The 14556-nt window shown below is 37.3% G+C and overlaps 1 protein-coding gene across 1 annotated transcript in view; it reads right to left on the bottom strand.

Moving 5' to 3' along the window:
• HEATR5B (HEAT repeat containing 5B) overlaps positions 1 to 14556 on the bottom strand; it is a 54891-nt gene that overhangs the window by 24745 nt on the left and 15590 nt on the right. The window contains exons 16-23 of the mRNA XM_008643353.2: positions 13347 to 13452; positions 12206 to 12396; positions 10501 to 10660; positions 7565 to 7754; positions 6079 to 6248; positions 3815 to 3959; positions 2783 to 3022; positions 757 to 1008 (exon numbers count right to left, since the gene is read on the bottom strand). Of these exons, the coding sequence (XP_008641575.1) occupies positions 757 to 1008; positions 2783 to 3022; positions 3815 to 3959; positions 6079 to 6248; positions 7565 to 7754; positions 10501 to 10660; positions 12206 to 12396; positions 13347 to 13452 (1454 nt within the window). The remainder of the gene's footprint in view (positions 1 to 756; positions 1009 to 2782; positions 3023 to 3814; positions 3960 to 6078; positions 6249 to 7564; positions 7755 to 10500; positions 10661 to 12205; positions 12397 to 13346; positions 13453 to 14556) is intronic.

The following is a 14556-nucleotide window of genomic DNA, read 5'->3' as shown; positions in this document are numbered from 1 at the left end:
CCTACATACACAAAGTCCCCATGAGCACTACACAGGTGAACCCAAATAATCACAATACAGCACAAACAACATGGACAGCTCAAGGACAGACACCTCACACTATCTGAAAAACATTTCATCACAAAACTGCTACGCAATTTATGACCTCTCAATTTTTTTGATCCTCTAACTCATAAAACTATCTTTGGAAAATGAGCTTGAAAATTAAGACTTATCACTCTCATGGATACCAAAAGAATTAACTTTATAAAGTCCGTGTCTTTTTGTAACTCCCTTCCACATCCCTCTCTCTGCAGCCAATGCCATAGCAATAATTACGTAGCTTTATCCCTTCTTTTTTTCTTTTCTAGCATTTCTTCAGATTGGAGATGCTAAAATAATCTCAAGCTTATTTCACTGCTGTCATTACATTAAACTCTGAAAACACTCCCAGCTTGCCCTTAGCTAAAGTTTATTGCTTCTGTTTCAGACTTGAAAAAAGCTTTGCATCTCTAAGGTTTTTTTCCCCTAAGCAGACCAGTCTGTCACAGCTGGTATGTTCCAGAAAACCTCATTATTTGTGCTCATGGTACTGTAACTACGGTGGTTATAAAGGTACAATTTTATTGACTTTTGCTGGGCATTTCCTTTGGTTTTAACCATTTGAATGAAAGAGTAAGTGCTTTTATTTTTTTTCTTGGTTGTGTAATCTTAAGCTGCAAAGAGGTGTCAAAATTAAAATAAAAAATTAAGAACAAAACCAAAGCATGCAATTACTTTTTGGGTTTTTAAGTCTGGCTGAACGAGCCAGTGCCAGGTCAAAGTGTGCCTTGTTGGCATTCTCACACAGCATGATAACCCGGCACAGACAGTCTGCTGCAAACACACGAGTGGCCCAGCGAGGCGCTACAGAAGGCTTGGACTTGTCCTCTTCACCCAAGGTGGTAAACATTGAATCATCATCCATCTCATCCTTCTTCTCCGACTCCTCATCCTTGCTTCCTCCCAAGGGAGCAGCTGTGCTCATGTCTACCACACAAAAAAATTAAAAGGAAGAAAAACATGCCACAGAACAGACTAATTCTTCTGTAGAAACATTTGACAAATGTCAAAGAGCAAGAAAATATCAGTAAAATAAAGGATTTTCACCTCTGTTCTGGATTAAATTACCCTTTATTTGTCTTACATGATATAAATTCCTCTAACATTAATTCTCCACAGTTACCAACTGTAGCTGAATCCCATATCAAAACTGCCCAGCTTTGTAAATTAACCCATTAAATTGCCAATAAACAGGATAAGGCTCAGAATAAAAGAATCAGTTTAGCTTTGAATTATTCAGCTCCCATTTCAAGTGGAAGATAAAAAGCAAGTTAAACTGAAACAAAAATACAAAGCTCTGTGCCATGGGACACTATGCAGCCAAGCAGGCCCCTGACAGCATTCAAAAATGTGATTAACATTCAGAAAATTCTTTTCTCTAGGTGTAGCTTTGAGACTTCATTTCAGAAAATAAAATTGTTTCAGGGATCACATAAAAAACCAAAAGCCAAACACGGACAAAAAACCCCTCACCAAACATGCATATATACTTTTGTTATTCAGAAATGAAAACATGAAGCCTCAATGACAAGGTCTAAATTAGAAAAATGCCAAAATACTGACAAAAATTATTCCAGCAATAATTAGAGGACAATTAAAGGAAATTATTGCAATGCATGCTTCTTAGAAACTAAGGCATGCTTCTTAGAAAGTCTAAATTTATGCAACTGAAGAGCCAAGACATTCAATAAAGAAAAAGGCTATGGCAAATCAAACATGGATGATGCCAATTCATAACAAAGGTGTTTTGAGAAGGCATGCAGGACCCCATGTGGCTGATTTGTAAATCTCTGCTTAAAAAGCAAACCACATTTTGGTCATATGCCAGTTAGTTGGATCAAAGGAGTTCAAAGTGAAGTTGCTGGCTTACAGTACACCAGAGGGAAAATTATTTAAATATGTTTTTTCTCTGAGATATGTCACCTACTAATAAATAAATAAGAAATTGGACAACCATGTTAAAAACTTTAAGACCTATCCCGCATGAAATAACAAAAGGACATGCCAACTTAAAGCTCAGGAAATGAGGTCTTTCTCACTGGGCAGATGTGTGGTAACTACATTGCATAAAGAAGTTATTGGTAGCATTACTCATCAGTAAATGTAAAGCTGGCAGCATTTAGAAACAGCTTCAGGATGCACTCACACACGACAATAAACAAGTATAAATGAAAGGGAAATGAGCAGATTCTGCGTCATAACTATCCTACAAGCTGAAAAACAGGAATAAGGTCTCAGAGGACAAAATCTCAGCAAACAAATCTGCAAAGCTGAACAACAAACAAAAATTTCATCCCCACAGTAACCCATCATCACATCACTCACATAACTCACAAAACCTTGTAAAAGAAAGCTCAGAATGTGTACAGGAGTCTTGTCTTTGTAGAATCCTGATGTATACAGGCTAAAAAGGATGTCTGCTTTCACTAAGATACTGAAATGTCAGACTTATAAACACACTGCTTCTCCATTGGAAATCCTACTTCAAGCAGATAACTTTTTACTCTTATGAGCATATTCTGAAACTTAACTTCGATAATTCCTTCTTTCTGTGGAAGTTTAACTGCATTACAATCAAAATTCTGTATACAATATAACCTACGTCTTAACTAGGATAAAAGACAAGCTGCAAACCAATACTGCCAGAACGTGCTAATGCTAAGGACACATTGTCATTTATGTAACACAACAGAACACTTACCACTGGAAGCTGCAAGGACATCCTTACAAAGCATGAGCCAGTGAGAAAGGTTTTCTACTGCGAGAGATGAAAGCATATGTCCCAGAGTATCATGGATATCTGAGCACAATTTCCGATCAGTCTCACGATCCAACATTCCAAAAAGGACGCCTTCCAGGCCTGTCTCTGTTATGTTAACCCCCTGATGCCGGGAATGAGCATCTCGCCGAGAGCCAGCTCCTGGTGCAAAAGGATTCATGTCTGCAAAATGATAACCAGAACATTATGTACATGTGTGTATAGTTCAGTCAAAGATCACCAAGATGTTACTGATGTTTTTCTGAAATAACACTAGAAAGATTCCAATACAGCAATTAATTTTATTGCAAGGCAAATAACACCTCCAAGTATTAGTTAAAAAAATAAAAAATATCTCTCTTCAAGGTACATAGCCCATGAATTTGTAAAAAAACACTAACAGTATTGGACTCTAAAGACTCCTCCCAGAGACAGACTTAACTGGTATCATTTGAGTAAGCTCACAATTCTACACTTGTATTAAGACTGTGCTGCTCAACACTGTTGCACCTCCTATTATCAAAATAAAATGATACATGCAACAATTAGACCAGCCAGCAAAGCCCACAGGCATTGCAGATGTGATGCTAACAGAATATAACACAACCAGGCAGCTCAATCAAACAGCACACCATTAAGTCAATTTTCAAAATAACAAAAGCTGTAATACCAGAAAAACTGTAAAATGCTTCCAGTGTATATATGCTGCATTCCCTATTTGATTGCCAGCCTTAATGAGAGAGAGAGAGGTTTAAGTCTGAATTTTGCAAATAGTTAAATTAGAAACGAAATTCCAGAGGTAAGCAGGGGTGTGGCCAGAAGTTACTGAAGCCAGAAGTGACAGTTTTAGGGTTTTTTTCACTAGGGGTATAAAGGGGCTTTGGGCTTTTTTCCCTTCTTTCTGAAGGCAAAGCACACGTATGCATACATGTGCATTCAACTGTTACAAAAAGGCCACATGAAAGAAATACCTACTGATGCCACTGTTTTCTTTGTCTCCAGCATTTTTTGCTAAGCTCATGGCATATTCACACACTTCTGATGCTTCCCTCTGAGCAAGCTGTCGTAAACACGCAACTGCAGCCCGGCGCAGCAGCAAGTGAGAGCTGCACAAATGAACCTGAAAATCAAAACCATTACAGATGAGTGAACTGCTGCACCCCAGCATCAATAAATCAATGCTGCCAAGGACTAAAAGCACTCTACATTTCAGTCATAAGCCCATGTGTGAGCTGCTGGGTACCAAGTTCTGAAAGTTCAGAAGTAAGCACTTTTCATAATATACAAATATGAAAATAAAGCTAACATACATAGAGCTGGCAGCTGTCACCTGGTTAAAGAGATAAAAGCTTAAATATTGGAACTACTGTGCCAGTGTGATTTAGATTAATTACAGTTTCCAATTTGTTGCACTCCTGTACTACTCTGCCTCATATTCTGCTACAGCTGTAAATCACATTCTTTTAAACAAAAAGCCATTATCAGGTGCACTACACATGACAGCTATCATAAAACTTGCATTTCAAATGTGTAATAAAATCTATAGCATTAAGTTCTTAAAAGTGCCTCTCAATAAGACAGCATCAGATTTCTTTGCTAACCAACACTGGCTTCTAATTCCTTTGAATCACCTCAAGCACAAGCAAATATTTTCCTTACAGAAGAATTGTGCATGGTCTCTATTTTTCTGAGAGGAAATAGCTGCACAGAAAAATGAATGTTTTTCCAGAGTGGAAGAGGTGAAGACTGCCCTTTAATAAACTCTAATTCCTTATTTACTCCAGGATAATTTGGTTTTTATAAACCAAATATCAATTTGCTTTCTCGGTATTAGCTTATTATGGGGATGGAAAATGCTTCCCTAAATGAAAGGGTTGTACAGTTTATAAAGCATTTTAACAGTAGATCTTTATTCCACATATGAATATACAAGATTTTAGTCCTAAAAAACCAAGCAGTCTTTAAAGAACCTCTAAATACCACACTGAGGTTGTTTTAATGAACTAAAACACAGACTATTTGGGAGATTTAATTAATGCAAAAGGTATTCCCTATTTCAAGTTACAAAACAAATAACTACAAGTTATGAAGCCAATGCAGGAAAAAGAAATTAAAATGAGAGTGTGGTGCTGCGTGGTTTAATTTTGATACCTGGCATTAAATCCATTCTGAAGAGTTGGCTAATGGTGCAGGTAAGGCAGACCTTGCCTACATATCTGTGCATTTGCAGTATGAAGAAATGCCCAAGACAACTCCAAGGAAACCCTATCAAACTAAGTACAACTTGAAAGTAAGGAATATGAGAAAGGGAAACAAAAATAGCTTTCATTTAGCAGAAGACCATAATCTAACAGGAGAGAAACAGTCGAAAACTATGGGAAAAGGTTTCAAAACAGCACTAGTTAGTCATGCATGAACTTCACTGTCTGTTACACCGCCCACTGGTAGTCACAGAGTAAATTGCTGTAGGGAATTTCTGTCATGTTGTACATGGTATTCATACAAAAGAGCTTACCTACTTCTGGATATGTTGCACCCCTTTCATGCAAAATTTGGTTAAGGGACAAGTGACAGATTCTGTAAACACACTGCACTCCCAGGAGTGCTTGGGGCAGGGTGGGGCTTGGGTGTGCACAGGGCTGGAGAGAAGCATGTAATCATGACAGGATGCCCTAGGGAAAATCTGGATGGCAGACTAAGAAAAAGGTCCAATGTTGACATAAGTAAGATTGCATTCCTTCAGGTAACACTGAGTCATCAGTGCTGCAAAGAATGGCATAAACAACTTTGCAAAACATCTAACAGATATTATGGAGAAGCTTTTCAAATTTCTCAGTACTGGACTACTGAAACCTCTAAAAATAATTTTTACGATAGTAATTATTAAAAAAAACCAACCCAACCTACACTAAAACCACACCCACCCATGCCACCTTTCCTCTTATATTCATATTTGGTATGTTTTGGGTTCAAGCCTCTGCCTTACTTCCAAGCTTAAGCTTGTTATTTATAAATGCTTGCTTACACTATCGAGGGTGAAAGAGAATCAGCCCCTATGATTTCAGTTTGGGCAGCATTCTGAAAATATGTAAAATGTCTTGGGGACTCCAGGGTTCTTGCAAATATAACTTGCTTATTACATATGGCTGTCCTTGACATCTTGCTAAGTATTTCCCCTGTCCTCTGCTAAGCACATGCATAAAACTTTGAGGAGCAAAAGGGATGCATTTGATACTCACACAAAGACTGGGAACCAGACTGGACAGGTTGACATGCCGTGGTGCAAACATATGAAGCTGCTGAAGGCAGGATATAGCAGCTGCCTGAACAAGTGAGTCTGAATGGTCTTGTGTGATTGCACATCCCACCAAACAGGAAGAACGGATTGTTGAAATCGTAGCTCCGTTACCTAATGATGTAATAGGATATCCTTAACACAGCAAAACTTTTCTATACCAACTGCAGACTTTAAGCCTTTGAGAAGCAAGAATTATCAAAGCTTCAATATCACCAAAAAAAAGTTCACAGATTAACATGCAACTTCTCTGATTTTCCATGCAAATTAGAAACACAACAGAGTGTTTCAGTATCTCTTTTTTTAGCTCAGTTAAACAACATGCCATCCAAATGAAATTCTGGATCAATAATCTCCAGTCAGAAGTATTTTGAGACTATCTTCCCAGGTCATGAAGCCAGTTAATTCTCTGAAGTTAAACATGAAAAGTCTCTTTCATTCTATATATGTATAGGCGACATTTCACACACTGAGCCATTTCCTAAAATATCAGGTAACTCTTAAGCTAGTATCTATGTATGCAGGCAAGTTTAATTAGCTCCAATAGATGAATTGCACTGCTCTACTAGAACAAGCACTTAAAAAGAACAGTATTTAATTTGAAGAACAATCCCATTCTGTATTTTAAGAATTAACCTGCATCAGGTTTATAAAAATATTCTGAATTACAGAAATGTAACCTGCAGAAGACATTCTACTTAAGTTGTTATTCTAAAAGTTAATCATATTCCAGGTCAAAAGGTTAGCACACAGACACACAAGTTCAATTAAACCATCTAGAACTATTTCATAACTAAAACCTTAAGTCCAGTTATTTAGAGATAGAATTTCACTAGTGGTTGGCTCTCTGGCACTGCATCAAAGACCATCCTATAAACATTCCTAAAAATCCCAGTTAGACAAAGTTAAAAATCCATGTTTTTAACACCTGAGGCACAAAATTTCAGACACAGTGTTTGGCATGACAAGATTTTAAGTCACCACAGTAAGGTACAGAGATCTAAGGATATCAAGAATGAATGAAAATGAGTTCTAGTTCACAGTATCATCAATTATGTCAAACTTAAGCTCTTGTCATCAGCTTAAAATAAACACGTGTTAAAGAAATGGAGGAAAAACCTTGTCTCATGCCCCACCTGTACACAACATATGCAGCAAAATCCACAGCAAGGGTTTCATGGCTGGCGTACCACGCAAATTTACCATTAGCCAAAACACCATACATCCTGCAACTTCTTTATACAAATCTCAAACTGAAGTCAAAAAAGCCCCAAGCAGTCATAAGGAGGATCAAAGCAAGGCTGCTTGAAACAGTCAACATCTCCTCCCCCCACCTGCAACTAACAAAAACTTATATTCTTCCATTTAAGATTACAATATCATCTTTATACAAGGTAGATTTTTCTTTTTCTCTTCAAATGCCCACTAACCTTGCAGCTCAGGCCCAACAGTAATTATTATAGCTCCAAGGCACCTGCCCAAGCACTGATGCACCTCTGTATGCGATGGCGGGACAGTTAAGAGCAGGGTGAGAACGAGAGAGAGCGTTGGCTCCACGTACCCACGGTACATTGGTCCACTAGAATCCACTATCAAGGCAAGTGAATGGAGAGACCAGGTCTATCAAAAACACAAAGGAATACCTTTTAGTAATGCATTTAGGAAATTAAACAGTTTTTTATGCAGATGGAGCCTAGCTCTGTACTTCTGTTCTCAAACAAGTCTAGTTCGCTATTCTGACTCCAGAAGTGTTTCAGAAGTCTCAGGACCTCAAGCAAATCACCTGAGAGTTTAAATATATCTAAAATACTCTTTGGTTATCAGCAATTTTGAAGATAATGGAAATAAGGTGACAAAGAATTTGAGAAAAAATATGCTTAAGCACTTTGAAGAAGAAAAATACAAGCCCAAATATCACATCCACTTAAAACAAAAAGGAAAAAAGAAAACTGACTCAGGACAGGAGAAAGAGAGAATCATTCCACTATAAAACTGGAGGCAGAGTCTGAAATGGGCAGCTTACAAAGGCTTAGCAGAGAAGGTCTTTTATATTCTCGTAGGAACTGATTTTCATGACAAGCTGAAAGGTTCACATGTATTTTTCTAGATTTCTTATTAGAGGGTACAAGAGCAAAAAGCAGTGCTGTTCAGTCAGCGTACTACAGCATGAGGAAAAAATATGGTGAAAGACCTATTTCAGTTGTGAAGTGAGTAAACAACAAAAGAAAAAAATAATTTATTGTAATTGTCAAAGCAAGAAGCAGGCAAGAGGACAGTCCTTTTGGATACTGATGTTTCATAGGAAATAAATTCCACTGACAGATCTGAAAGGACTAGCTATCTCTTCGTAACATCCTATTAAATGATCTTATTTCAGAATTTTCTCATATTAAGTACATGAAAAGACTAAGATAAAAGAGTATTACTATTACAAAGCTAGACTCTTAGGAATAAGCTGGAATACCTGCCTTCAAAACTGCTCCTTTTTAATCCTCTCTGATGCAACCCAAAAACCATTAGCACTAGCAATCATGTAACTACCTCTACAGTCCTAATCCTGTGGTAGCACATTACAGCTTATCCTTTAATTCCCGTAAATTTCCATTATACTTCCACACAGTTTCTGTGTAACCACACTGATCCAGTGAGGGACGAGGTTTAAAAGCTTAGCTTTTCACAGTGGCCAGGTGCTGTGTTCTCAATGAAAAGTGAGGTAGATATGCAAGTTCTACCTGGACGTCCCTTTTATACTTCTTTTTCTTTTCTTTTTTCATAAAACGTTAACCTTTCCAATTTGTTTTTGAAATTACTGGTGCACAATTATATGCCTCAAGTTACCCACTCATACATGAAGCTGGTTACATATGCAAATTGCACTTTGTCTTTCCTTAAATAAACTAAGAAAATTCAAACGACTTAAAATTGTATTTATAGATTTTTTTTTAACATTATCTCCCCGAAAAAAAAACCTAGGCTTGTTTTCCCAAGTGATAAGCTTTCTAATTTTGGTTTTTTTTATTACCCTGAGGAAAAGAAATAAGAAGGCACTGAAGTACGTTCTATCAAGTTAACAGCAAACCAAGGTATAAGTATGATTCTTTATAGTTACTGGGGGCTTCAGCTTCTCAGTCTGTGGGTATAAAGTGCCCCTACTGATGGGTGGCACACAATTTCCTGCTGCTAAAGCACAATAGTCACCATTCCAGGTACTCATTTCCTTGCAGTAATTCATGAAAAGGATGACAAGAAGTTATCTATTATATTATGCAATTACAGCACAATCTTTGAAGAACAGTAATTATAGACCAGGACACTTGCTTTTACTCAAAAGAAGTTTCCTTTTTTTTCAAGTAATTCTTTTAGTGCTCTGATAGATTTCATTGCTGAAGGAAAAAAACAAATCAGCACTTTTCCCTCTAACATTCAACTACTTAATATAAAGACACATGTACTAGCCCATCTAGCCCTCTCGTCTTTTCACAACAGCCACAAACAGAGGTTTAAAGGAAAGCTCTTACTTAAAGGAAAGTAAAGACAGACCAGGACACTGACCCCTTGTATTTCTCCTGAGAGTGCAAAAACAACATTTTCTTCTGATTTTCCAGTATTTTCAACTTAAGAAGTGTTCTGAACTTCACAGTGTCTATCCACATTCAGCAACTCCAAAAGCATTACTCTTTCACCAGCACGTTCAGTCTCCATTCTGCTATACCAGCAACTTTTAGCAGTCAAGTCACCCTCTTGTGAGACTTCACACATCTATAGTCCATAGTAGATAGAAACCCCTCCCTGTCTTAGTCTTGGCTCCTACTTATTCCTCTTCTGTCCCCTAACTGCAACTTAGCTTGCAACAGATTTCTGTTTTCATAACATAACTCTGCAAAGATGATGTACTGTATATGTAGCACATACACAGGAATTACTTGACAAAGGAAACCACAGCTCATCGCCCAAGATTCCAATAACTGATTACATGTCAGTCATTAGCCAGTTATTAAAAGCTTCTGTTTAGGCAGCCAAGGCAAAACTAACACATTCTGCTTTAAAATTAAAGTCAGTTTGGAATATGCCCACAGCGCATCACTCTGGAATATCTGACAAGCAGACAGATGCCCTTCTGAATTAACATGACCACTTGCAACTGCCTCTCTAAATCACTATGAGGTTACATCTTAATTACACCACATCTTTGGGATTCTGCACTCTGGGAGTTTATAAGGAAAGATCCACTTTCTTCACGCTCCCTGGCACATGCTACGTCTTACATGTGACTGTATAATGTCATGTGAATATCTGAGCAGGTAGTTTAATTTTTAATCTTCATCTTGAACATTTTAAGTAGTTTTGTGGTGGTTGCTCTTTTTACCTGGACTTCAGGAGAGGTTCCATCTTGTGCCAAAGCCAAGAGAATACTGACACTAGTTTTCAAATGCTGTCCAGAACCTATTCCACCAACATACCGATGCAGACAACCCAGAGCCAAGGAATGGCCTGTTCTTGATACAACGTCTCGAGCAGATTTTAATCTGTGGATGTTTAAATACAAAGAAATCATGTCATTCAGAAAGTTTGCTACACAGAATCCTTGAAGTATCACAACAGTGCAAAAGACTAACAAAATTTTGCAGGCCTCACCCCATGAGATCTTGAGAAGCCTTAATAACAACAGCAAAAACAATGTACTTACTCTGTATTGCATTTAACCCAGATTACATATAAAACAAAAGGAAAAAAAGGTATTTTTAAAATTTTCTTCTTTTTCTGGTCAGAACACGATCTTCTTGAAGAAGAGTTTTGGAGGATATAGAAAAAGAATCAAGAGTTTAGCAGTGTTTCACAGCAGACTAATTTAATAATCATTCCTAAAACATTGCAGTGAAAAGGAATCAAGAATAGAAAAATTACAACACACACTGAGGAACTACAAAGAAATCCACAGCTACATCTTCCACTGCAAATCTGGTTTTTCATATAGCTGTTTTCTTTCACAGCTGATTTTTATGACTTTTCCAATAGAGCCATTTTATTTTTTTAAGTAGAAAGCCTTTTATAATGAAACTAAACTGCAATGAGTAGTATTTTAAATGATCTAGTTGTATGAAGTTGTATGCATTGACTTACTGAGTATTCTTTACAATACTGCTTCTGAATGCATGCCACGTACACCACTTGGTAATTAGAAGCCTTTTCAGAGGGTGAGGAAGAGAGATTAAGAGGGATTTCCTAATTAGTACAAAGAAAGATACTTTTTCTCTGTTTGACTGTATATGAGAGACATGCATGCTCTTGGCCATCAGTGAACAACAAGGTAAATGCACATCTCAAATATAAAAAATTACTTGACTGTCAACAGAATGACAACCATTAACAACTTGCAAGTTAACATAGATAAGAAACCAAGGAAGATCCCAGTAACAGAAATTCAAGGAAAGACAGCAAGGATGAGATACTTTACTACAAGATGAAAGGGTGAGAAAAGTTTAATTACCCAGAGGTAAGAGAGCTGGACTGAGGCTATGTGCAGGCACCCAGCCCAGCCAAAAACATGGGCTGCAGCCCTGAGGCAGTTGCATTCTGATTCACAAATATGCTGATGCCTTAAATTTAAGCATGGAATTGGGAAACATGTCTTGCTGCTTCTACCAGACATCTTTCTAAAGACCCAAGATAAACAACAGGATACAAAAAAGTACAGGTCAGTAAATAAGTTAAATCAATGTATGAAGAGGATGCTTTAGTGAAACAGAACTGCTACTACACAATTCATATTACAGACATACTTAATGTAAGCTGTGCTTGTCTATCAGAAACAGTTTAGTCACCCTTCAAGTAACTCATCAAAAGCTGTTCACCAATATCATTTCACATTCTGAGTGTGTAACAACTCAGCTTTTATTCCTCATATGAAATAAATCCAAGAGAAGAATCTGTTTGAAGGTTTGTTAGATCTACATAACCACAGGGATCAAGCATGAAAGAAGAGAATAATCAATACAGTATTTAGAAGAGGAATCTTTCAAACTACATTAAATTATAATTTTATTTCCTTTTCTGAATTAAAATCAACTTACTTATCAAAACTGTATTGAGCCATTCTAGCAATGAAAGAGGCTTCTCCAACCACTTGAGCCATTCTGCCAAGAGCTTCACCTGCTGCACATCTCAAAATAGGGTTAGGATTATCAAGGGCACCCATTACGAGCGTCAGAGCAGATTTGCGGACTTCTTCTGGTCCTAATGTGCTTTTATTCTCAGCTAAACCCTACATAAAAAAAAAAAAATTCTTAATAATCACATTTACAAACATTAATACAGTCTCTTATATGAACACTCTACAATAACACTAAACAGTGCTTCTGTAGGTATTTTTACCTGAGGAAAAATAATTAAAGACATATAAAGTAAAACTACTGCATGTGCAATAGAGGAAGAAGTCAAAGGCTCTACCACAGATTGTAATTTTCTGATCTGAAGTCCTCATTTCAGCTCAATTTCGATAATTTTTTGGCCACTTGGTATGGCACGGGAGCTTCCAGAAATCTGCCTCAGAATCCACATTTCAACTTGTAGCAATGTAGATCACATTTTTAAGAACAACACAAAGAACTGAGGTGCTGATTTTGCCAATCAACCAAAGACATGGAGCTCCAGTAACAGCTTAAACTGGGCAGCCATTATTTGTGACTTGCTGTCTTACTTCCTGACATGATAGCATGAGGTTGCATTTCCAAGTGTAGATAAGAGAGCACAGAGCAGTAGCTGCAGTCAGTGGGACTGGGCATAAGCACCTTGAATTCTGTGCAACAAGGCAACCAAAACGTAAACCCAAATCTATTTGTGTATTCAATTACACAAGCCATATCTGAATGATACTCTGTGACACTAGGGGTTTTCTGAGTATATAGACAAAGTACTTAAATCCATGAGCCCAATGCAAATAAAACCACAGGACTGAAGATGAAAGAAAGAAAGAAAAAAAAAGACAGTCTGAATATTACAGAATGCTGACTACTATAAAATGCTGATTACATGAGCCTCATATGTTCTCTGTACTGATACATGCAGACAAAAGCTCAAGCTAGTATCTGAAAAAAAATTCAATTCTGGAATTTTCAAATTTTTGAATTTTTGAGTAACTTTAGTAGCACTCTCCTAACAACCCTTTGTACTGAACACAAACTTTGGCTTTCATTACAAGTTTACAAGTCTTACCTTCAAGGCACTAAGAACAGCAGTAAAGATATTAAGCTGCACAGCTTGCTGGCGAACACCTTTAGCCTGCTTGACACATTCAGCAAAATGATCCAACATCTGTAATCTAAAATAAAGGAAAGAACATAATTGAAGTTACAGCCTTTCAAAATACAAACTAAAGCACAGCTGGTAAAAGCCATACACAACAAAAGGGCCTTTTAAGTTCAGTAACAGAACTTATGCTTCAGGGGCTGCAGAAGGTATTCACTACAGGTAGTACGGGCAGTTACTCTGAACATCCCTTTGCTGGTTCTTTTAGTTCATCCACAAATGTTTACTTTTCCTTTGAAGAAACCACTACCAAGAAGAAGTGAATCTTCAGGTGCATTTGGCTGTATAACTAGAAAGCTATAAGGACCAGAGTGGAAAAATGCTGTCTTTCCACTACCATTTAAAAGAGTGTTACCCTTCATATTTGTTTTATTGTTCCTATTGTTTTTCCCATTTAACCTCCATTCCTGCCCCCACTCCTCCCCAGAAAACATTACTGGGAGGAGGAACATTCCCTAGAAGATACCAAAAACAGGAGTATAATTAATAATCTGCATTCTTAACTACTCAGCAGTTCCCAAGCTACATATTTTTGCAGTTAACAACAAGTATAGGCTAAATCGAATTACTGCAAGTTGGCCTCAAGTCTATCCTGCGCTTACTTCAAAATGGGGTTGACTGCTATGAAAAAACTGTTCCCATCAGGTTTGCACTGAAAGATCATTTTACTTTGAAATGCATCTTGGAACTGCTTTCACTCTGCTCAGCAACAAATTGCCTAAACTGAATAACGAAATTAGTCCTGACAACTCATAACTCTGTTGAGGTCATGTGCAACACAAAGGAAAATAAGTTGAATTCCATTTCCTCTTTTTCATCATGCGTACAATCCCTTGCTGACTATAAATCAAATGGTCTTACTTGTGGAAGCCAAATTAAATTCAATGGAGGCCCCTGCTGTTTTCAAGGCTGATTTGAAGTTAATTGCAGTGGATACTTTTGCAGGAAATTTTGGTTGCAGAGATATTACTTCTGTTAAATGCAGTATGAAAAGAGAAGAATCTAGTCTCCATCTCTGAACACTAATCTTCAAAAGTGATAAAACTGAGGAAATCACTTTATTTCTAAAGTGAGTACATATTCTGGAATCCTGAGGCACAATGAACACGAAATACTT

The sequence above is a fragment of the Corvus brachyrhynchos genome, unplaced genomic scaffold (assembly GCF_000691975.1).
Source record: "Corvus brachyrhynchos isolate BGI_N302 unplaced genomic scaffold, ASM69197v1 scaffold70, whole genome shotgun sequence".
Taxonomy (NCBI): domain Eukaryota; kingdom Metazoa; phylum Chordata; class Aves; order Passeriformes; family Corvidae; genus Corvus; species Corvus brachyrhynchos.
This window is presented reverse-complemented; position numbering and strand designations above follow the sequence as displayed.